Source organism: Rhinoderma darwinii, chromosome 13 (genome assembly GCF_050947455.1).
Source record: "Rhinoderma darwinii isolate aRhiDar2 chromosome 13, aRhiDar2.hap1, whole genome shotgun sequence".
NCBI classification, from domain to species: Eukaryota; Metazoa; Chordata; class Amphibia; order Anura; family Rhinodermatidae; genus Rhinoderma; species Rhinoderma darwinii.
Window position 1 is genome coordinate 36,946,709 of NC_134699.1, and position 24,236 is coordinate 36,970,944.

The following is a 24,236-nucleotide window of genomic DNA, read 5'->3' on the forward strand; positions in this document are numbered from 1 at the left end:
AACTCTTTAGTAACCAGCCTATTTTAGGCCTTAATGACTGAGCTATTTTTTACGTTTTTCAATCGTCGCATTCAAAGTGCTATAACTTTTTTTTATTTTTGCGTCAACAATAGCTGTATAAGGTCTTGTTTTTTGCGGGACAAGTTGTATTTTTTTATTAGCTCCATTTTGTGGAACATAAAAGTTAATCAATAAATTATATTAACTGTTTTTTTGGGGTGGGATAGAAAAAAAAATGAAATTTCACCACACAATTTGCGTCCTAAATTTATGCAGTTTACCGTGTAGTATAAATAACACAATAACTTTATTCAGCGGGTTGTTACTATTGCAACGATACCAAATTTTGCATCGCTGTGGAGGAATTTTGGCCCACTCTTCTCTGCAGAGTTGTTTTAGTTCAGCTACATTGGATTGTTTTTGAGCTGGGTATAATCCAGTACCCGACCATCTGTAGTGAGAGCCGGGCACTGGGGTGGCCGCAGGCTGGTAGTATGAGGCTGCTAATGCTACCCTGGCCACCCTGGTAATGCTAGGCTGCCGCTGCCTTGTTCTGTCTATCTGGCTGGTTATGAAAAGGGTGGGAACCCCCACGTCGTTCAAAAAAATAAATAAATAGTTGACAAAAATGATGTGGGGTCCCCCTTATTTTCATAACCAGCCAGATACAACACAGCAGCAGCAGGCTAGCATTACCAGGGTGGGAAGGGCCCTGGCTTTGGCCTTTCCCAGCCTAATACCAGCCTGTGGCCACCCTGGTGCCCGACCATCGCTACAGATAGTCAAACATAGACAACTGCCATACTAAGGTGCTAATAAAGTATTTAAAAAAATGCATAAATCCCTGTTCACACAGATTTTTGGTGCGGAAACTTTCTGCTGCAGCTCCTCCCCCTTCCTGTCACATCTTTTATAGGCAGGTCCTTCTGTTTCACTGCCTCCTCTCTAGGAGAAGCTTTACAAATGTCCCCCATTATAGAGCCCAGCCCTATAAAACTGAGGGAGAGGGGAGAGCCTAACGCTGTACGTAATGCAGACTCTCCTCATGTAAGCAGACTGCTGGCTCTCCTGTGTGTGTCTTACAGAGTGACTACATCCACACTATAAGCTGTGTTACAAGCTTCTTCTTTACTGACCAGCATAATCTAATGGCTAGTGGTACTGAGCACGTGCACCCTCCCTTATTCAGCTCAGTAGGAGGATGTGCACGTTACTATAAGGGTATGTGCACACACACTAATTACGTCCGTAATTGACGGACGTATTTCGGCCGCAAGTCCCGGACCGAACACAGTGCAGGGAGCCGGGCTCCTAGCATCATAGTTATGTACAACGCTAGGAGTCCCTGCCTCTCTGCAGGACAACTGTCCCGTACTGTAATCATGTTTTCAGTACGGGACAGTAGTTCCACGGAGAGGCAGGGACTCCTAGCATCGTACATAAGTATGATGCTAGGAGCCCGGCTCCCTGCACTGTGTTCGGTCCACTACTTGCGGCCGAAATACGTCCGTCAATTACGGACGTAATTAGTGTGTGTGCACATACCCTCAGAATTAAACACAAAGCGGTGCCATTATAATGAAGTAAAGGGAATAACTCGCAACTGGAGCATAAAAGGCCGTTCCGTGCCTCGCCATTCAGTGCTTATGCATATAATTGTACTTGCAACCTATAGACGCAGGTACAATTATAGTGCAAGACGGGGTGGTGGCGGCGGCTGGTTTCACTGACACCGCCGCCCCCCGTCTCGGAGACACAGCAGGCCGCCTCCTGAGGCGAGATGCTCATCACGCCTTATGGACGGTGTGGCCCTGGCGGGTCCCACCCCTGGACCCCTAAACCCCGTTCCAGCTTACCCGGCTCCTCTGCCTCCCGGCCACTTCCTGGTTAGGCGGTCGAGCGTTACGGAAACAGCCTAGTGCTTGCCGTGCTACGCTGTTTCCTTAACTCCCATTCACTTCTACGGGAGTTACAGAAAAAGCGTAGCTCAGTGAGCACTCGGCTGTTTCCGTAACTCCCGACCACCTAACCAGGATGTGGCCGGGAGGTAGTGGGAGTCGAGTAAGCTAGAACAGGGTTTAGGAGCCCCCCGTTTTAGAGGTAGGTGCGGGTCCCAGAGGTGGGACCCGCATCTATCGGACTTTTATGGCATATCCTGTGGATAAGCCATAATTGTCCAAGATGGGAAAACCCCTTTAATTAAATTGCAGTAACATTTAATACTGGCTTAACCCCTTTAAGAGAAACCAATAAACCACTCATCACTTCCTCTGTTGGCGCTCTCTGACCCTCCAAGTGTATCTAATTTTAAGGTACGTTACCGGTACAGGTATTTTGACCCGTCTGTACCTCTCAAACCAAGTAGTGCCATTTTCTTCATTCTTCAGGCATCAGTAGTTTACACAGCACAGGAGAATGGAAGAAGTTAGGCAAATGCTGCTCCTGTTCTGTTGAGGGGACTACAATGGTGCTGCCATACCTCCCAACTTTCAAGTATCACAAAGAGGGACAAACGATGCGGCGCGCGCAGCACGCCACAATATTTTTTTTTTCTTTTAAGCCATGCCTCTAGTCCAACCCAATCCCCGCCCATACACACCCAATTCATCCCACACAGTATCATGCTCCCATAATGCCGCCCACACAGTATAATACCCTCCAGCTGCCACCATACATTATAATGCCCCCATAGCTGCCACCATACAATATAAAGCCAACACAGATGCCTCCATACAGTATAATGCCCACACATATTCTCCCATGCAGTATAATACCCAAACAAATTCCCCCATACAGCATAATGCCCTTAGCTGCCCCTAGTGCCAGTGCCCTTGTAGATAGTGACCGTGCCCATGTAGATAGTTTCCATTTACATACCGCCACTGTGTCCCCTGTAGATTATGCCACCCCCCTGTAGATAGCACCATTTGGACTCCCTCTAGGAGCGGAATCCCCATACAGAGCATAGGCTGTTGCCGACTCTGGCCGGGGTTTCTGCTCCAGGAGGAGCCACTGACGTCAATGTCCATATATGGACAGTGACCTCAGGGTTTTCATCTAGGGGCGGAATCCCCGGCCAGATCATCGGCAAACGGGGATTTAGCTCAAGGAGTAGCCACTAATTCTGAAGCAGGGAACCACCAGCTCCCTGCTTCAGAATTAGTTCAGAGCGAAGGAGCAGAAAGTGCCCCTCCGCTCGTCAAGGACTCCCTGGGCACAGCGCTGCTACTTTAAGTGATGTGCTCAAGGAAGCCCTTGACGGTACTGTCCATATATGGACAGTGATGTCAGTGGCTACACCTTGAGCGGAATCCCCGTTGCTGACTCTGGCCGGGGATTCCGCTCCAGGAGGTGCCACTGACGTCACTGTCCATATATGGACAGTAATGTCAAGGGCTTCCATGAGCACAGCACTTAAAGTAGCAGCGCTGTGCCCAGGGAGTCCTCGGGGAGAGGAGGAGCTCCCTCTGCCCCTTCCGCTCTGAACTAATTCTGAAACAGGGAGTTGATGGTTCTCTGCTTCAGAATTAGTTTGACAGAGGGACGTACCCCCGGTCACCCAGGACAGCGGGACACCGACCGGAATTCGGGACGGTTGGGAGGTCTGGTGCTGCAGTTATGGGGACATTGGCTAAAACAAATGGTGCGCTGGGTCTCCCTTAGGCCTTATTCAGAGATTTAGTTGTATTTTGCATCCGTATTTTGAAGCCAAAACCAGGAGTGAATCCTAAACACGTAAAATATAACGGAAAGATTTATACTTCACTTTGCATCCAGTCCTAATTTTGTCTTTGAATCTGCAATGTGTGAATTAGACCCCATGCTCACGGATATGCCCGTAATCATTGGCTGCTGACGGCCGACCGCATTTTCAAGGGCCGTGTTCCCATAAAACACCAAAAAATTGACATTCTCCATAATACACAGCATAGTTCTACGGCATCCGTATTGTGGTGCAGGTTTCAGATCAGATACGCTGTGCAGTTTTTACGCAGCGTATCTGACCCGTGTGAACCCGGCCTTATAGAGAAATATTAGCCCGTAGGAAAAAATGTAACATTTCTATTAAAAGAAAAAGTAATTCTAGGAAAAGTCACTTCTGGTAAGCAATTCATATCTTTTTTTTTTTTATAATACTTTATTCACCCAAACTAATCTTTAAATCTAAAAATTCGTGCCCCTAGTCTCATTACATATGAAATATCGTAAACAATTATATAAAAAAAAAAATGAGGCCATTTTCGCAATGCCCGTTGCGCTTGCGCTGTGACATCAACTGTCGGAGATGACGCTTGTTATCTGGGAGTTTCCTGAATTACAGCGCTAGTGTCAGGGCGGAACAACTGAGGGTTTGGTCGCTTGGTGACGCTGGTCCCCGCGCATGCTCATTCTGTTCTAGTGAGCGGAACTGAGGGTAGGCGGTCACTATGGTGAGTGATGGCGGGGACCGAGGTATGTGCTATTCTGCCGGACGAAGGTCTCATATTAAATAAATGTAACCCGGGAGGCGGTTACCGTGTGTTACAGGAAGGAAGGTGACGGTTACTAGTGGAATGACGTCACTCCATCACATGGGACTGGTTCTCAGTGTCAGATAGGAGCTGTTCATGTATATTCTATAGGTTATTGTATCCTCTGCGGTTATTATCCTCTGCGGTTGTAGTGGCCACTGTGTTCCTGGTCATGAATGCTTTGGCATGGTTTATAATCATAGACAAGGGCCCATTGGGCATCAGTAATATGTTATAGGCCCATCCTGAGAAAAGCTGAGCACAGCTGGCGCGATCTGGAGGAGCGACAGACCCGCAGCCCCTTCCTTTTTACTGATCAGATTTCCTCTCCAGCAGTTTGTTCCATTAGGATCCATTAGAAATGTCTATGGACACAGACTACTTTTCCGAGAGGCCTGGGCAACATAAGTTTAGATGGGTGATGATGTCCAGTGTCATGCCCACTCTGCCACTCAATGTGATTTGTGCCAATGGGTTACATAGAGATGAAGTCAGTGCCAATAGAGATGACATCTCTGCTGAAGAGTAAAGGAGTTGTCTCTGTGTGCCAGGTGTGTAACCTGGGCAAAACGCGTCTGATCAATCGGGAGATCGAGGTTTTACAGAGTTCTTACCCTTCCGCAGGACATCTCTTTCCGGCCTGTCACAGCATTTGGCGCCTGTCATTCTAGAACCCGTGTTTTCTTGCTCATGTTTTGCAGGCAGACGTTGAGGAAACCTTAAAGAGGATCCAGGGCCAGAAGGGGGTACAAGGGATTATTATTGTCAACTCAGAAGGTGAGTGGAGATCTGTCATTAAGAATATGCGGAAGATTAGACGTTTTCAGGAAAACACAGCATGAGGTGTCGCAGCCTGGCTTCCAGTTTATCACTGCTGGGGACTACTACTAATGCTGGTTAAAGGGGTTGTCCACTTTGGACAATCCCTTTTTATTAGAAGTGTCCCCTGATGATAAGGTGATCACAGAATGTCCCGTGTTGGTACACCCAGCCATTACCTGTAATCCCGGTCCTCTCTTCTGCAAGTGTTAAATTCCTCTGCAGCGCCTCTACAGGGACAATGACCATATTACACATGGGGTTTCCTCTAATGCAAGGACTTACTTAGGCTTTGTTCACGTATCCGTCAGGGTTCTAATCTGACGTTCCGTCTGAGGTTTCCATCAGAATAGAGCCCTGACTGACACATACGGGAACCATAGGCGTAGTCGACTGCGGTATTCATTCCGTCAAAACGACGGAACCCTCGCACAACTGAGACAAACGGATACCATTGGCACCGGATCTGTCTCCATTGAAATAGTTTGTGTCAGTCAGGGATCTATTCTGATGGAAACCTCAGACGGAACGTCAGATTAGACCCCTAATGGATATGTGAACAAAGCCTTACTGGTCCATCACTGGTCAGATGGGATCGGCTTGTCGCTCTCATAACACAAAGACCAAAAAGGTTGGACTTTTACCTATCCGATCATTTAAAGGGAATGTGTTGCCAGAAAAACATGTTTTTTTTTTAAAAATTAAACATTTAGTGTGTGGGTGATTAAACATTGTTCAAATTTTTTTTATTTTTTTGCACGAGTCCATGTAATATTATAAATTATTTCTAATTTATAATACTACCCATTTTTGGTCACTAGATGGAGCTGTTCCCAAAATTGCAGCATTGCAACATTGGGTTAAAAGCCCTCGCTCTAGTGAGCTCTCAGCATCCCCCCCTCCTTTATCCTGGCTAGTGCCGGGATAAACGAGGGGTTTGAAAGGTTTAATCTCCTACACTGTGTGTCGCCATTTTTTGAGGTAACCCACAGTGTAGTAGGTTTACATACAGTAGTAAACACACACAAACACTAACATACATTGAAATCTCTTACCTGCTCCTGCCGCCGCGGCTCCCTCCGGCCCGTCCGCTCCCTTTTCTGCCGCTGTTCCATGTGCACAAGTCCGGAAGCCGCGACCGGAAGTAGTAATATTACTGTCCGGCCGCGACTTCCGGTCCACAGGAAAATGGCGCCGGACGGCGCCAATTTCGAATAGGACTGTGTGGGAGCGGCGCATGCGCAGTTCCCACACAGACGCCGTACACGGCAGTCAATGGGACGGGAGCCGTTCGCAGTCCCTATGGGACTGTGGCTGCCGTGTTCCATGTCTGTGTGTGTCGTTAATCGACACACACAGAAATGGAACAAAAAATGGCAGCCCCCATAGGGAAGAAAAAGTGTAAAAAATAAGAAACAGTAAAACACAAACACACAAATGAAAATAAACGTTTTTATTAAAGCACTAACATCTTTAACATATAAAAAAATTATTTGTGATGACACTGTTCCTTTAAATTACTTGAGACAATCGGTGCCAAAGGTGTCTGGCGGTCGCGTATCTCCCTTTCTCTAAATGAATGACATTCTTTTTGGCTAAGCTGAATATGCTCATTAAGGCTTAGTTCACACAGATTTTTTTTGCGGGCAGATTCTGAATTGATGTTTTTGGTTGTTTTTCTTTTCAACTTTTTTTGCAGTGTTTTTTTGCCTGCGACCATTGAATCTAATTTAAAAAAACGCCACAAAAAAACATTCAAAACGAGTGACGTGGGTTTTTCCGCCACCCATTGATTTCAATGGGAGGCCGTACGCAGCAACTATTTGAAGAAAACGCATACCACTTTTTTTTTTCACCAGCGGCCAAAAGCCGCCTGGGAAAAAACACGCCTCTGCCTCCTATTGAAATCAATGGGGAGTGAGTTAAAGGGGTTATTCTGGGACCAAAAAATTGCATTGCAATAATATATTTACCGTATATGAAACAAAGTAACTTACTAATGTACTTTAATAAAAAATTCCTTTTAAGCTGTTTTTTTTATGCTTATTCCGTTGCGAAATCAGTGCCAAAAAACTGTGAACTGACCCTAATAGAGTAGCCGGGAATAATAACTGGTCAACCAACAGAAATAGCAGGTATAACCCCAGGACATGCCCTATATGAATGGAGTCCGCACTGCAGGGTATTGTCTTGCCACCCCCTCTTCCTGAGACGAGCTTTCCAGCTATGATGACATAATTGGTTTGACTTTCATGCAATGTTTTGATTTTTTTCCCCAGGAATTCCCATAAAGAGCACAATGGATAATGCCACCACGGCACAGTATGCAGGTCTAATGCATCAACTGGTGATGAAAGCCAGAGGTTCCGTGCGGGATATTGACCCCCAGAATGATCTGACGTTCCTCAGGGTCCGATCCAAGAAAAACGAAATTATGGTTGCTCCAGGTATTATTACAACGGCAGCAAATATTTGTGGTATAACAACCAAATTCTAAAATTGACTCAGTATATTTCATTAGAGAAGGCCTGCAGAGCTGTCGGTAAGGCCCCATGCACACGACCGTGCCTGTAATCACGGTCCGTGATTACGGGAACGGCCGGCTGCGGACAGCCACCCGCATTTACGGGCCATGCTCCCCAAGTATGGTCCATGAAATAAAAAAAATTAGACATGTCCTATTTTTTACGGAAGGTTTCTTCCGTAAACATTCGGGAAGGTGTCCGTCGGCCATAGAAATGAGTGGGTCCTTAATTACAGACGAAATCTGCAGTCATGTGAATGGGGCATTACTGTGTGCCAGAAGTTTATCTATCCTACTGTATTTTCTGCATTGTACCCTATACAAAGTACCCCTACAAAGCAAAGAAAAGCGGTTTCATAGGAAAGCAAGTTAATTCTTTATTTGAGTGTATTTGTAGGGAAATAATCTGTCTGCTTAGGATAAGGCGCTATACTCAGAATATTCTGCGCTCTCACAAAAAATGGTATATAATGCCCCATATACAATGGAAGACAAATAGGGTGAGAAACATTATAGCAGAACCCCTTTAAAATGTGCTTTTCACAAGACAGATGCACTTTAAACATCGACATCTACAAGAAATTCATGAATGGTTAAGCTAGGGGATTAATTTAACCCTTTCATGACTGTGGGTATTTCGGGCCTTGATGCCAAGAGCGAAAATATCCCCATTTGGAATGCTGGAATATTTTTTTTTTTATTATTTTTTTAGTCTACCCCAAATGTTTTGTTTTGTTCCGTTTTTTTGCTGGACACAGGGCTTTTCTTATTATTAGAAATTAAAGCTGATATCGATTCATTTTGTAGGTCTTATTTAGGGAGAAATGGTCAAAGCTGGAAAAAAAAAATGCTCTACCTTGATCATTTGTGACCTGCACCGTGTGTTTTTGAACTCTCCAGGTTTATGACTGAGACTGACACTGACCGTCTGCAGCTACACAACTTGTTATACATGTTAAACATAGACGTGACCGGTCCTCTTTGATCTATAATACTTGTTCTACAGTACACGATATTCGCTGTATGTGCACAGATACTGTTTTACCTTTTGCCTCTTATTTTCAGATAAAGACTACATATTAGTTGTCATCCAGCAACCTTCAGAGTGATCACTCCACTAGATACTGGCCTTCCTTATTCCTATGTTCTATATTCCTCCGTGTCATTTTGGATTTAGCCCCGCTTTGTGTAAAGCTGGAGATGCAGAATGAAGGAGACCTACAGATCATGTGTATTGCCTGCTCTCCTGGATAATGCTGCAAGAGGAATCCTATCCGCTAAGCACTGATCGGTGGCATCACACCCTAACCAGACCCATATAGAAAGCTCCCCATTAGGGATTGTGTTGATACAGACTTTAACCCTATTATAATTTAATGATGTCATGATTTTATTTGTACACCCTTTTGCCAAACATTCATTTTTGCAGCAAAACAGTGTAATAATTAATCTGCAATAAAAGTTGAATAATTGTATTTATTTGGTCCTCTGTGTCAGTTCAATTTTACATAAACTGGGGTATGTCCACCTCTGCAAGTAATTTATTGCTCCATAATGTATTGTCTACAGCTCCTATGCAGTCCTACTTGTTTGAACTACTGTGTCGAAACCTACAGACGTGTATATATATTCCCTTCAATCTGTCCCCAACTCCTTCCTAACCTAACAAGTGTATGTTAGTAATAAGTACAGGACAGATGGAGGTGAGTACGACTGTGGATCCGGCAGCACTGATTTTTATATTTAGACTGACGGCCCTGGGTCTTTTAGTAAGGACCTCGGAGCTGTCATACCATATTACCTGCTGTCAGGGCAGAATTTAGTATGCCCGAACATTATGTATATAGTATGTTAATATATGCCAGTACATCATAAGTCAAAGGTGACATTCAAAAATAAAAAAATCTTGTATGAGATTACAAAAAAGTAATTTTTTTTTTAAGGCTGGGTTGACACCGCGTCTTTGTTGCATTTTTAACGTGTTTTTTTTTTTTTTTTTTGGGGATTGATGAACTCCCATTAAGAGACATGAATGGGTTTTTCCCATGAAATACATTTATCACATATACACAGGATATTTCCAAAGTGGTCTTAGTGTATATTTGTACCTCTGAACCCTACTAAAGCCGGGACTGATGTGAGTAAAATTGGAGATTAATTAAAATTCCCTTAATGCATTACCCCATACATTTACGTGACAAGCATTAAAGGGAAGTATGGAGCGCGCTCCATACTCAGCGGGTGTCAGATGTGTAATAACTGGACAAAATGACACAGTACGGAATAGCAGTTCCGCGGGGTGGCGGAGATTCCTAGCATCATAAAATGTCTGCTGCCAGGAGTCCCGTTCACCTGGACCGCAGTCGGACCGGGAAATGCGGCTGATACTCAGGCTGTTTTTCACGGCCCGAACTCACAGGTTTCTGACGAGGAGTTTTTCCTTTTATAACTTTTCATTCTTTTTGGATCCACTTCTGGCTTTGGCTCAAGTGATTCCGGTGGCCACCTGAATTAAAAAACTGGCCTTGTGGCCCATAGCAACTAATCAAAGTTCAGGGGACTGATACTGGTGATCGCTGCTCATTGTCTTTGTCTGCGCTCATATTTGAATAGTTTTTAGGTCTGAAGGTCGGGGTAAAAAATATGTCTGACCAAATATTTCTACACTCCCTTTCCGTTTTCTATGATAATATTGCCGGACTATTACTGGAACAAGCCAGTGCCTACAGGATGCGAATAGGGGTCTATTTATGGAAGTTCTTCTCTGTCTCCAAGTGTATTGAACACGGCGTCGATAATACATAATGATCCACGCTGTACAGGCTATAAGCAGAAAATATCTTCTTGTATCCACTTACTGGATGTATTTTTTGCCCACCAACTGCCTATTTATTTATTTTTTCATCAAATTTACAGTGACCTAATATTTATTTTAAATAATATCCACAATAGTATCTTCTGCTTTTTTTTTCCCTTCAGCTATGAGCGTCGCCATCATGAACACTGAGCAGGCTCTTTAGAAGAAGCACTTGTCATGTCAAGCTTCTTTTCTAGTGCACTCCAAGTCGGTACAGACAGGGAAATTCATTTAAAAAAACGTCCGCATAAAAAAACGGCCGCGAAAAAGAAGTGCATGTCACTTCTTCAGCCATTTTTGGAACCGTTTTTCATAGACTCTATAGAAAACAGCTCCAACAACAGCTGTAAAAAACGCGAGTGGCTTAAAAAAACGTCTGAAAATCAGGAGCTGCTTTCCCTTGAAAACAGCTCCGTATTTTCAGACGTTTTTTATTTTGTGTGTGCACATACCCTTATAGTGACTGGCACAACAGAGCCCCTATAATAGGCCTGGCTGTCACAACACTCCTAAAATAGGCTGTTATAGTTCCCCTGTATTCCGATACTATTTGAGAGCAAAAGGCAGTATTTAATTATGGGAGATCAAAACAAAAAAAAATTAAATTAAAAAAGTCAAATAAAATGGAACTGTGCCCCGTGTGAGGATCGAACTCACGACCTTCAGATTATGAGACTGACGCGCTACCTACTGCGCTAACGAGGCTCTGTGAGGAAGTGGCAATCCATAGTACTTCAGTGTACACACGATACTGCGCACTCTATCTTCGATAACGATGATTATTGATCACCTTCAATATACAGTTTACTTTAATAATCCCATAGGCTAATTCTCGTCTGCCCGGTATAAATATCTACATCTTTACATAGTGACTCGCATGATGAACTAATAAGCAGGAGGGCGGAGAACAAGCTGTAGTGTACCCGTATTACCACTAGATGGCGCTTCACGTTCAGAAAATGCCAGCCTCCCATTTGATGACGTCATAATGTTTGTTCCAGAGTCTCAGCACAGAGTGAGCTCAAAGGCTCGGGCATAGGAGACTGGGCACTAAGAAGCGGCTGGCGTGGACTAGGGAGGGCAGTATTAGGGCAGAGAGAAAAGGAGACGTTGGGAAACCCAGATCTGAAGAACACGACTGTACTTGAGTGGAGACTGGACTACTAGAGCCCAAGATGCCGTCAGAGCGGCCTTTCAAACACAGGAGGAGCTTTGGTGAGTTCTTCATTGTTATTGTTATGTGTTTACTTTCTAGGGATGTCAGTTTGTTACTAATCTGGCCATAAACGTACCAATATATCACACCATGTGATCGATAACCATAATCATTATCAATAACTGTTGTGTCTATGGCACCATTACCGTGCGATGCGATTATTGGAAGTTTCTTGAGTCGATGGCAATCGACTAGTCGTGATCAATAAGTTAATGGGGCGGCACGTAGAAAATAGTAGTCACGACGTCGCCCAGCGTATACGAAATAGTTTGCGTTTTTAAAATACGTGTTTTTTTTAAGAAAAAAATATTGTGCCTGTTGACAACCCCATTGTCCTTCCTCATCTTGGCTGCTGTGAGAAGATTTCCATTTGGGATCATTATTTATGGCGTCCTTTAGATTCCCAAATAAATGTTGGTCTTATGATTGCTAGTTATTAGTGGACGGAATATTTTAGGCCGCTGCTGGGCAATGTATGCTATTGCTAGTGGCTGGCACGACTGTGCTCCTGTCGACATCCACCTTGTCTCTCACTAAAGTGCCTGCAGAGCTTCTGGTGCCCAATGGCAAAGAGAGGAAGATGGCTGCCAGTCTCCAGCACTGGAATCTGCATTTACAAGTAGTTATTGTTCAGTATACTCACCTTAGATTTTGCGCTGTTCCCACTCACTGCCCATGGGGGTTATACTGTGTCCAAAATGATGTCATTGCAGCAGGTTGGTCATCACATTCAAGTCGCTAAGGACGAAGCAGTGTCATGTAGGATTGTCATCAAAGAGTAGATTATGTGACATTGGTCAAGCGAGTATATTGGAAAGTTATTATTTCAACATTTTGACCCCCACACAGTCCAACTTTTAAGACCTGGACAACTGCTGCACAATTTCATCATAGACGTTGGGGATTGTTGTTAGTTGAAGTGGGTGATGTCAGAAATTTATTTTGTCCCTCTCATTACAAGGGTGATGGATCATTCATTATGTGACGCAATAAAACGATAACAGGCTCTGGCATCCAAAAGTCCAGAAATTCTGGTCAGGCCCCAAGCACACGACCGTATTTTCATCTATCCGTAAATACTGTCCGTAAATACGGATCTGTAGTTATCCGTAACTTATCCATGTATACGGAACGGTATTCGCAAATACGGTCCGTAGTGCACCCGTATTTGATCTGTATATACGGATCCGTAAAAAAAAATCACCAACATGCTGCATACCAACGCTTCCATAAATACGGACGGTTTACGGATGCACATCCATGGCCGTCCATATTTACGGAAACGCCCATAGGCGTCTATGGGAGAGTCTGTGCCGTAATTACGGACAAGAATAGGAAAGGTTGTATCATTTTTTCAGCACGGACACCCATCCGTAAAAATACGGAAAGGTGTCCGTGGCCAATAGAAATGAATGGGTCCGTAATTACGGATGAAATATACCGTCGTGTCATCTGGCATCCCAGAAGACTGAGTAGAAAACATTGGGATAATACTTGTTATATTGACAATTTATATTGTGTTGTCTCCTTGGATGCTCTTTACCCTTGCAGGTCGTTTTATAAAAATACTTTTCTATGCACACGACCGTAAAAACACCCGTAATTACGACCCGCAATAACGGGCTTATATACTTCTGTTAGTCACGGGTACCTTCCCGTTTTCTCACGGGAAGGTGCCCGTGCCGTTAAAAAAATAGAACATTTTCTATTTTACGGGCCGTGCTGCTATACTTTATAATGGCAGCACGGCTCGCAAAAGCGGCCGGCTGCCCGTGGCCGCCCGTGCTCGTAATTATGAGTCGTAATTACGAGCATGGTCGTGTGCATGAGGCCTATGAGCGCATATAATCCAGGATATCTGATAATTCAGCACCTCTCAGGTCTTGTAGTACACATGAACCCATTGACATGCAGGCATAGGAGGGGTTAATCTGTACTGTCATCAGTGGTGTAATAAATATAAGGTCAGGATGTTTACACCTATAGGTGCCGGTTAATAACAGGTGCTACCGCCAGCGCCGCTGTCACGTGGTGTTTATCCCCTTGTTATTCGCAAATTTGTTGTTCTTCCTGTGATTAATCAAGTTTGGAATCTTGAGTGATCACTTTAAATCGACCCTGAAAGTATATTTTATATACACACCCCTTTATTACGGGATGTCCGTACCATAGGTGCACCCCTAGTTTGCTCTTCATCAAACATAAGGCACAATATTAGGCTGCGGTTTCTTTAAATGCGTTAAACCAGGTGTTTTATTTTAGAATAATCTGCATTTCCTGGGGCATTTCAGACTTCATCCCCAGTTAATTATTTACAGACTATTTACATTTGTTTCTGACGGAGATTTCACGTGTCTTATTTATCAGAACAAAACAATCCTGCCATTAGCTGAAACTGCATTTACAGAGATGATAGACCTAAGTTTCATGAAAATATTGGCTGCCCAATACTCTGCCTGTGACTCGCCACCTGTTGTCGAGCTACAGGTTACAGCATGCCCTGCTGACCAGATGGTATTTTTACAAGAGGCTATGCTGTTTATACCGAGGAAAGAAACCCAGAGCTTCCATTTCTGTCTCTTGCGTATAGAATTTCTTGTAAACAACTTGTGGAGACATGGGGTGAGCTTGTGCCTCAACTCTATTCCACATGGTGGTGTGAACCTGTCAGTGTTAGCAAACAAAGTCGTGAGAGCCGGCCGCAGGTTCATGACTCCCTTCTCTCCTGCTAGAGATTGGATTGGGGTGTTTAACAAATGTCGTGTTTTTCCGACCTGGGATGGGGTGAAAGTGCTTCCTTCTGTAAAAAGGGCCTGCCAGAGAGGCTCCAACTGTAAAAGGGCCCCCCTTATATAAACAGGCCTTGCCATAGGCCACCCTTGTAAACATGGCCCAGCAGTGAGCCCCCCGGTAAACAAATTTTTGCCAGAGAGCTCTCCGTGTAAAGAGCCCCCACACATCAACAGAGGATTACCTGTAAACAGTCTGCCAGAGAGGGCCACTTATAAACAGTGCCTGCCAAAGAGGCCCCATGTAGAAGGTCCCCACAGAGAGCCCCTCCTTCCCGGTAAAAAGAGCCCACCAAGGAGCCCCCCCCCCCCCTGTTAAACAGGGAACACCAGGGAGCCCCCATGGTAAACAGGGACTGCTATGGAGCTCCCCTCGTAGAAAAAAGTGCTCAACAGGGAGCCCCTCTGGTTAAACGGGGCCCACTAGAGAGCCCCCTCCTGGGTAAACGGGGGACATCAGAGAGCCCCTGGTAACAGTTCCACTAAATCCCCCCCGTAAACAGGGCCTGCGAGAGAGCCTTCCAGAGAGTGAATGACACTTTTTTTTTATAGATGTGCCCTATTGTGTACACACTTGTTGTGCTTATGGTTTTACGTCGCTGTTTATGACTTGTTTTACAATGATATATCCCTGTTATGTTTTCCTGAACCTGGCATCGCTGCACATGTTATTGTATATTATTCTTACTGACGTTTTCTATATACACCTGATATCGACACAGAAGAGCGTGGCAGCTATCCAGTGCATATCCTTCCTGAGGCCAAACAGGACGCCCTGCTCCCTTCCTCCACACGCAGCTATTTTAATCTATGGCCTCCTTGCCTTGTATTCAATCATGAACATTGCATCTCTTTTAACTTCTATAAAACATCAGGTTGACTAATATTTTGTGTCGGGCTAGAGGGTTATTTTAGCATTTCCCCTGAAGAAAAATGCAGAATCACCGTGTATTGCTCTAGTCAGGCAGGAGCTGAGTGACATCCAATATGGCCACCATTATAGCTCCCTCTGGGATTGTCACTCCAGTAGTCCTGAGCAGCATATGTTATGCAGATGTAACACCGCAGAACTTTCCTATTTTGGCAGTTTAGAAAAGCTGTGTGACATTTTATTTGTCAGCTATAATGGCAACCATGTTAAATCCCCAGCTTTCCCAGAGACAAGTATACCTAACAAATTGCTAAATCTGATTTTTAACCACGTTTTAAGAGCTTAAATTTATATAGTGTTGTTTTTTTTTTCTCATTTCTAAATGCAATTTTCTAATTGTTCCGATCCATTGTATTTATTTCCTGTTGCTTATATAGCGCCAACATATTCCGCAACACTGTACAGGGATTATCTCTATTCCTATCAGTCCCTGTCCCCAATGGTGTTTACAGTACGAAGCATAGCTATGCATAGCATATAAGGGAGGCTTAGAGCCCTTTTACACAGGTCAATTATTGCGCAAACGAGTGTTCACAGAACGATCGTTCCCGATAATTGCTCTGTGTAAACAGGGAAACGATCAGCCGATGAACAAGCTGATCGGCTGATTGTATTGTTTTAAATGACGAAAATATTATCGTCGTCGGCAGCACATCTCTCTGTGTAAACAGGGAGACGCGCTGCCGACAAGATAGAAATGTATGGGGATGAGCGATAGTAGTAACGAGCGCTCGTCACCATACTAGCTCCTTGTGAAAGGAGCAAACAAGCGCCATAATTCTGGACCATGGCTTATGTCATTAGACAAGCCATAACAGATCCATTGTGTGATAGATCCACGTGCTGTCCGTGGTTTTCACGCACCCATTGACTTCAATGGGCAACTAGGTGCGTAAAAACGCACCATTATAGGACATGCAGTGAGTTTTACGCAACGGACACCCGCTGTGTGAAAACTCACGCATGTGTGAATAGCCCTATTGAAATCAATGGGGTTGCGTGCTGTGCGTTTCCTCAACGCACAGCACACGGACAAGATTCACGCTCGTGTGAATGAGCCCTAACTTATTTTAACAGCTCGTGATGGATACCATTGACTTTTAATGCATCAGGTTTGAGGAAAGATTAGCGCTGCACAGTTCCACCACATCTGGAGCCATATTGACTTCGTTAGCGGTTTGTCTCCTGGTATATGTCCACCCCCGGGGCAGGTTCATCTCTGGGACAAAAAAGCTCAAAAAGGGCGATATATTGTTTCTATTGTCTTGATTGTATTTAGTTGTTTTAAGCTTAAAAATTAATCTGTCACCTGACACATCTATTGAAATTCATGTATGTTTTCCGATGCCCTAATGAAGGTTAAACACCCTATATCAACTATATTAACTTGCGTGCCCCTCTCGGTAGATTGGCCAAGATGGATGATTTGAGCATATATAGCTTGTTCTCTTACAACGCCAATCAGGAGTTTGGGGGTGACCATCTGCAGAGAAAAATCTATTTTGTCCAATAAATTCTCCTTTTCGTTAAATGCAGGGGTGATCACTCATGGTGACTTAGACCCCATGCATACGAACGTGCTTTTGCGGCCGCAATTCTCCTGAAAACCCACAGGAGAATTGCGGCCCCATTAATTTCTATGGGCCCATGCGCACGACTGTGGTTTCCATGGTCCGTTCATGGCCCAGGAGCCTGGACCGCAGAAAGAGCGTACATGTCTTATTACAGCCGTGTGCTGTGGTGCAGGCTCATAGAAAATAATGGAGGGTGGCTCGCGGGTGACACTCCGCGGCTGGCCGACCCGAAAATCACGGCCGTGCACATGGCTACGGTCGTGTGCATGAGGCCTGAATCCAAGTTATTTGAACATGTATGTTTAACATAATCTTCTGTTCTTGTTGCTGTTTTTTTTTACCTGGGATTCACACAAGTTTGCCCATAATTTTAGTGGTGAAAGTACCAGGTGGTAACTATGAGGATGAAAAATACAAAATACACAATTTTACATCTATGGTCTGAATCTACTGTAACTGGTTTCTCCTGAATTTTTTGTCTGCCCCAGCACAAATTATATTCTTTTTTGTTTCTAGCTGAAAGATGTGCTGAGGTTTGTCAGATCCGTGAGCAACATCCCAATAAAATCCCAGTGAGTATTCTACATTAGTAATATTAAGAACAGAGCATTGGGCATCTGAAAGTGAATCTCTGCCGTTTATCACCATGTCCATTTTTAGGTCCAACATTTTGTGCTAATTTATTTCTTAATATATCTCTGTTTTTCTATATAGAACTCCAAATTTCCTGCATAGTCAAAAGCATAACAGGCTGGATACCTGCAGTCACCACTAGAGGGAACATGGGAGTTTATTGCATACTGTGTTATCATTGAGTTCAATGTACTGTATAACTGTAACAGTATGCATTTATCCCTCTAGTGGTGGCTGCAGGAATCCAGCATTTTATGCTTTTGTTAATGCAGGAGATTTGGAGTTCTATATATATAGAAAAACAGAGCTCCGACCGCTATTAAGATATATTAAGAAATTAATCTGCACAGAATTATTAACCTATATAGATTAAAATAAAACAAAATGATGTTCATGGGTGGAAATGCATTTTAGGCCATATAATCAACCATTGGTTTTCAGCCAAAAATTCACTATTGTTATATTTATGGAGCTGCCATCTCAGTAATTTGTCATTATGTAATTCGTCTATTATGAACACAGTTGTATAATAAAATTGTGTGTTTCTGGTTTATGATTTTGCATTGGTATGACATTTGTATTACAGTACAAAAGCCTCCATGCATCAGTGATGTTACTGATCCTTGGTGAATTGATAGGCTGCATGACTTTAATAAAATAATGCCGGCCGCCTCCACTGTGTGAGCCTTGTATACTTTATTAAGTAATCTGATAAGTTACTTTGTGTTCATACTGCCCTGCTTCCAGAGAGACCATGTTAAGGCAGTTGGTCTATGTTTATGTAAACTATAAACAATGTCCTATCCTTGCACTGCATGGTAGTTCTCGATTTCCATAATAATTATGTCAGGCTGTGTTCACATCAGCGTTGGTTTTCCTTTCATGGGTTCCAATGCGGCTTTCCGTCGGAGGAACTCATGAACGGAAAGGCAAACGGAAACCATATCTTCCGTTGGCATTACCATTTCAAAGGTAATGCTTCTGTTGCAAATGGTTTCCGTTTGTTTCCGTTCCGTAAGGGGTCTATTTTTTTAGCAGTTACAATAGCATAGTCGACTTTTGCAACAGAAGCATTACCATTGAAATCAATGGTAATTCAAACGGAAGCTATAGTTTCCATTTGCCTTTCCGTTCATGGGTTCCTCCGATGGAAAGCTGCAACAGAACCCATGAACGGAAACGCAATACTGATGTGAACAGGCCCTTAGTCTATTAATAATTACATACATCAAAGAAAATAGTCCTCTGCACCACTCATGGTTTTTTGTGTGTAAAATTGGCTCCCGGCTCCACCGTATCCCAGAAATCAAAATCCCAAAAATGTAAAGCCACTGTACCAGGTTGTACAATGATCATTGTCTTTATTCTATTAAAAGTTGCAAATACAGTGAAAGTGATATTTCAGCCATAAATTGGCTTTTCTTAAGCCCATATAAATCAAAGAACTGACTTGTGTCTCTTCTGTATTTAGGTCATTATTGAGAGATACAAGGGAGAGAAACAGCTACCAGTGTTGGATAAAACCAAATTCTTGGTTCCGGATCACGTGAACATGAGTGAGCTAGTGAAGATCATCAGGTAATGGAAATATTAATGCCACATGTAACTATGTCACAACGTTATGATTATGTCATATCCACATGATATGTTATAATGTCCGATAGGATACCTCAGGATTATTCCGCCCCCCCCATGTTCCGCCAGGTGAAGTGGAGAGTGAATGGAGAGGTGACCAGGCATGTGCGGACCTTATTCATTTTAAGAAAGTCCTTGTAATCTGTTCCTTTTTAACAGCTCTATTTTAACCATTTGGAGTTTAAGCCAAAAAGAAGGATCTGCAGTTTTGATCACATTGTTTGTTGTTAGGTATAATTTAAATTTAGACTTACCGTATACTAGAAAAAGTACCCAAAATTAAATGAAATTTTATCGTCCTAAATACCGAACAGCTAAACTTGTAGGAAATTGAGTCATAAGATTGTGACAGAGCCTGTTAATTAACAACATTGGCAGTTTTATTACTAGTTGGTCATAGACTATGGTTGGATCATAATTGAAAACAGCATCATGCATGAAAGCCACTCATTAGCACGCTGAACATGATGCGCTCTATCAGCTTGCTGACTTGCCTGGGTTCGGGCAGGAGTCTCTGCGTTTCGGAGAGCCACCTGTCTAAACTGTTGCTGAGAAAGCCCGAGTTTGCTGAGGAGTTTCAGCAGCTCAAGCAGCAGTCTGGACGCATTTGATCAGCTTCCAGTTGGGCAAGAGGAGTCTCTGCTAGTAATGCAGCTTTCCTCCTGATCATCAGTAATCTGATTGGTTGCTATGGGTAACCACTGTCCTGTACCTTCCCATCTAGGATTATCTTGTAAAGTGCACTACCTGCTACTGCCAGATAAAAACATCTTTACTATAAAAGCAAATTTCTGTATTCGCTTTTATAGTATTGGACTGTGATCATGTGATAATGACTGATAACAGCAAGGTTGGGACCTTCACCAAAAACTTTCTGAACACCCGATGTACTTATGTGCCAAATTTGCGGTCAAATGGTTCAGGCGTTTGGATACCTATAAAGGACGACAAACCGACATTCGCCATAATAGCTGATAACAGAGAACAGCAGCAAGGTTGGGACATTTACGAAAACCTTCCCGGACACCCGATGTACCAAATTTGGAGTCAAGTGGTTCAGGCGTTTCAATGTTTATAGAGGACAGACAAACAGACATTCACGTTTATAATATAGAATAGCAGAGTTCCCTGGCTTCACACTGGTGTGTGCGTGTGCGTGCGTGCGTGCGTGCGTTTAAATACTTAATTTCCTACGGATATGAAGCCAACATATCCAATAAAGTTCAAATGCAGGGTTCCTTTTTGGAGGCATGACTGGTCTGAAAGGGATTAAATTTATGAGAATGCTGAAATCCACGGGCTTGGTTCCGTAGAGAGATTTCAGCAGCTACGCGCTTTCCCACAGCAGTCTTTAGTCTAAGTGCAGAGTTTAATTTATGAGACTGCTCAAATCCAGTATAGGTACAGTTCATTTACAGCAAGTAACACGTCGATTAAAGAAAAATGGCTTGGTTGTTATGGAAACCTGGTCTAAAACTGTGTGTACGTGAGTGAGGCTAAGAATGAAGTACCTGCGAGCTTCTATTGGCTAATACAGGTCACCTGGTGTGATATGAAGGCCCTTGACGTGGAAGCCAGTGGTGCCATATTTGCTTCTGTGAATATGTCGAGAACAGTAGGTCCTAGAAAGCTGAAAATGTGTTTTTTGACATATATTACTCCTCATTGTAAATTATCTCAAAACAATGTATGAATAGCAGACTTTTTTTAAAAAAAGATTAATTTTGCTTTAATTGATTTGTGCGATAAAGAGGCAAAAATTAGCGAGATTAATCTTATGCAAGGCTAATTATTACAAATTGTATTCCTCTTTGGCTAGATCTCCACGGGGTCATGCACAATCCGTGGTAGAACTGGGGGCCACCTGTGTTACTCTGGAGCCCTAGCTTTATCTCCTCTTGACTTTAACTATCCAAACTGGCATTGTCCGCCTAATAAGTGAGATCACCACTAGCGTTTGGATGGTTGCCATGTTAGCTTACTGCAAATGGCAAAAGCCAACGATACGTGTGCTCCCCTGTCCTATACACTTTAATGGAGGAAGCGTTATAAACTCCTGTACTGTTCGTAGATTGTGTAAAGTAACTTACACACTTCTTTGTTCTCATCTCAGTCACTTGATTTAAACTGGCATTGAATTCCCTTTTTCTTCCCTAGGCGCCGACTACAGCTGAACCCGACACAAGCTTTTTTCTTGCTGGTGAACCAGAGGAGCATGGTTAGTGTATCCTCTGCCATCTTGGATATATATGAGCAGGAGAAAGATGAAGATGGCTTCCTGTACATGGTGTACGCCTCACAGGAAACGTTTGGTTACTGAATACCCCCTTATAATGAGCGTGCACTGACAAACAAATATACGGTAACACTTGTGCACACGGACAGTAACTTTTGAACACTTTTCTTTACCCTGATGCATTCACACGCACATACGTACTCTCCAATATGGTTCACGTACATTCCACTTGACTTTGCACGTCTACATGTGTGCAGCTCTTCAGCCACCCATATGCACTCGTTCTCCCATTCCTGCTTCCATGACCTGAACTCATAATTACACTTTACCCTGCACATGCTAATGCTTCCACACCATTGAGCCCCCCTGTTAGACGTAAACCTTTTCTAATCCTTGATTACTAGGCTGGGGGACCCAATTAGAGTGTAAGTGACGCATATATTGTCAACATGTTTTGTGCAGCAAGGACCCCTTAGCTTATGTGTCTGTATGCACAGTGTGTCTTGTGGTTTGACAAATGGCCATCATTCAGACTATCCCTTCCAGCCATTTTTAACATACATGTTGTTTCTGTAAAATCTGAAAGAAGTTCCTAGGTGCGAACATATTACTGCCAGAATGAGGCCTTGATGTAAAAACGTAGGCCCTGTTCACATTTACTGGTAAACTAGGTTATACTACTTTGCATTCTGCGATTTACTCAGTACTTCATACAGGATAATAGGAAAAATACAGGAACATCTATTGTTTCTGGCATTTGTACAGCCCTGTTCACACAAGTGGGCCTCATTTATTAAAGTGGTCTAAAAGAAATTATCCTTATTAACCAATCACAGTGCAGCTTTCATGATTACTGAGTAGTTTAAAAAATGAAAGCTGCACTGTGATTGGTTGCTATAGGCAACAAGGACAGTTTCTCTGTTAGACTGTGATGTGAACACAGCCTATGTTCCGTTGAGGGGTTCCTTCGGAGGCTTCCGTCGGGTTAACCCCTCAGCGGAAAGGCAACGGTGATATTAACAGGCCCTTACACTGCTATGAATAATGAAGCCCACCGTGTACTTCTCATGGTAGTAAATGGCTAAAACTCTGGAACCATTAGCTGCCTCTGCTTTCTGGCAATCTAGTGGGAGCTTGTGGTTCTGGGATTTTAGTCGTGAACATCAATAGGAAGCCCATGGCATTCCTGAAATACAATGTACATCTATAATGCCAGTCACTTGTCTGATCTTAGCCCTACATTATCCCATATAGCTGACAGAACCCGTAACTGATTCACTGTATGTGTATGCCATTTTATATCAAGAATGACTGAGGCCTATGTCAGCAGTACATAAGGAGTGGCATGTCAGAAGTCAACTCGTTTGTCGATTGTGTTATTTTAGGGTTAAACTGAAATCGGATTCATTTTACGTGGTAAAATCTGACACGGCAAACCTTTCTAGCGAAAATTGCTTATAGTTTTGTACAGGTCCTAACCTGTCCTGTTAGAAATATGCTGATTTTATGTTTATTTCTTTAGTGCTGTTACCTGTTGTTTCTCAATCATTACCCGTTCTTTTATGTTTGAAAAATATGCTGAGTGTTAATATAACCAAACACCCTTCTAAAATCCTGCAAAATGTAAAAAAAATAAAAAAATCTATGTATAAAAGCTGATGTGTATATAAAGAGGGATGTTCCAGATGTATAAAGATGAATAAAAATTTAAAATGCGGCAGCCGTGCAATTTCCTGCTTGGTCAATAAACTGGCACTGGTCACCGTGACAACTTCTAAAAAGTAACGGTCATGTCATAAAGCTTTTGACGTCATAGTGACATTTCAGGAGTTTTGATGGGTAGAGGTCTTGGTTCCTACCAATTGCTGAAACAAAAAGGGCAGAAGCGCTCAGCAGAGCCAGGTGCCCCTTTAGCTGTAATGATAACACTTGGGCTCATCTCTCCTCTTCTTGGAGAGTCAGGGATCGCTGAAGACAAGCTCATAGAAGTATATGAGCCCGTTTTCACCTAACCCTGCCCTTTCGAGAAGAATCGGCGTTATAACAGAAGGGGCAGTGTCGCTTAGCTTTCAGCGATCAGTGGGGTCTCAGCACCCAAGCCCCCACCGACCAATACTTCTGACACGTCAATAGTTTTAGGAAACGACAGTTACTTTATATTGGAACTCTCCAGGTAAAACTAAAACGCTGTACAGGGCCTGCTGGGCGGTGCACGACTTCTCTATTTACTTTGAATTCTAAAATCATGCACCACCCTAAGACGCTCTACTAGGCATAACACAATCCGTTTTACCTGGTATGTTCCTTAAATATATATATTTTATGTGATAGATCCGAGTTGCCTGTGTGTAGTGGAAATACACTTCATTAGAGGACCTGTCGCCAAAGGTAGCGATGGTATTTTGTGATTTTTAAGGGGCATATGCAACATAAAATTGTCACCTGACATGTCACAGTTATTGTAGGAAATCAGAAATCCAACAATTCCCTCACTAAAAGGGCAGCAACACC

General features: G+C 43.3%; 2 protein-coding genes and 1 non-coding gene across 5 annotated transcripts; 2 read left to right on the plus strand and 1 right to left on the minus strand.

Annotated features, from left to right (window-relative positions):
• The first annotated feature begins 4,325 nt into the window (after positions 1-4,325).
• Positions 4,326-9,329, plus strand: DYNLRB1 (dynein light chain roadblock-type 1). Of its 3 annotated transcripts, none has more exons than XM_075845166.1 (4): positions 4,326-4,430; positions 5,213-5,288; positions 7,610-7,777; positions 8,920-9,329. In XM_075845166.1, exons 1-4 carry the CDS (start codon positions 4,428-4,430, stop codon positions 8,961-8,963), a joined length of 291 nt encoding a protein of 96 aa, XP_075701281.1. In that variant the 5' UTR covers positions 4,326-4,427; the 3' UTR covers positions 8,964-9,329. The 3 variants fall into 3 exon arrangements, with proteins under 3 accessions (XP_075701281.1, XP_075701280.1, XP_075701279.1); XM_075845165.1 differs by having other exon boundaries at positions 4,336-4,452; XM_075845164.1 differs by lacking the exon at positions 4,326-4,430 and adding an exon at positions 4,516-5,062.
• Positions 9,330-11,343: 2,014 nt separating this feature from the next.
• Positions 11,344-11,416, minus strand: TRNAM-CAU (transfer RNA methionine (anticodon CAU)). The gene has a single exon. It is a non-coding gene; the product is annotated as a tRNA-Met (tRNA).
• Positions 11,417-11,687: 271 nt separating this feature from the next.
• Positions 11,688-23,442, plus strand: MAP1LC3A (microtubule associated protein 1 light chain 3 alpha). Its single transcript, XM_075846749.1, has 4 exons — positions 11,688-11,926; positions 17,738-17,793; positions 19,326-19,432; positions 21,647-23,442. Exons 1-4 carry the CDS (start codon positions 11,887-11,889, stop codon positions 21,807-21,809), a joined length of 366 nt encoding a protein of 121 aa, XP_075702864.1. The 5' UTR covers positions 11,688-11,886; the 3' UTR covers positions 21,810-23,442.
• The last annotated feature ends 794 nt before the right edge of the window (positions 23,443-24,236 follow it).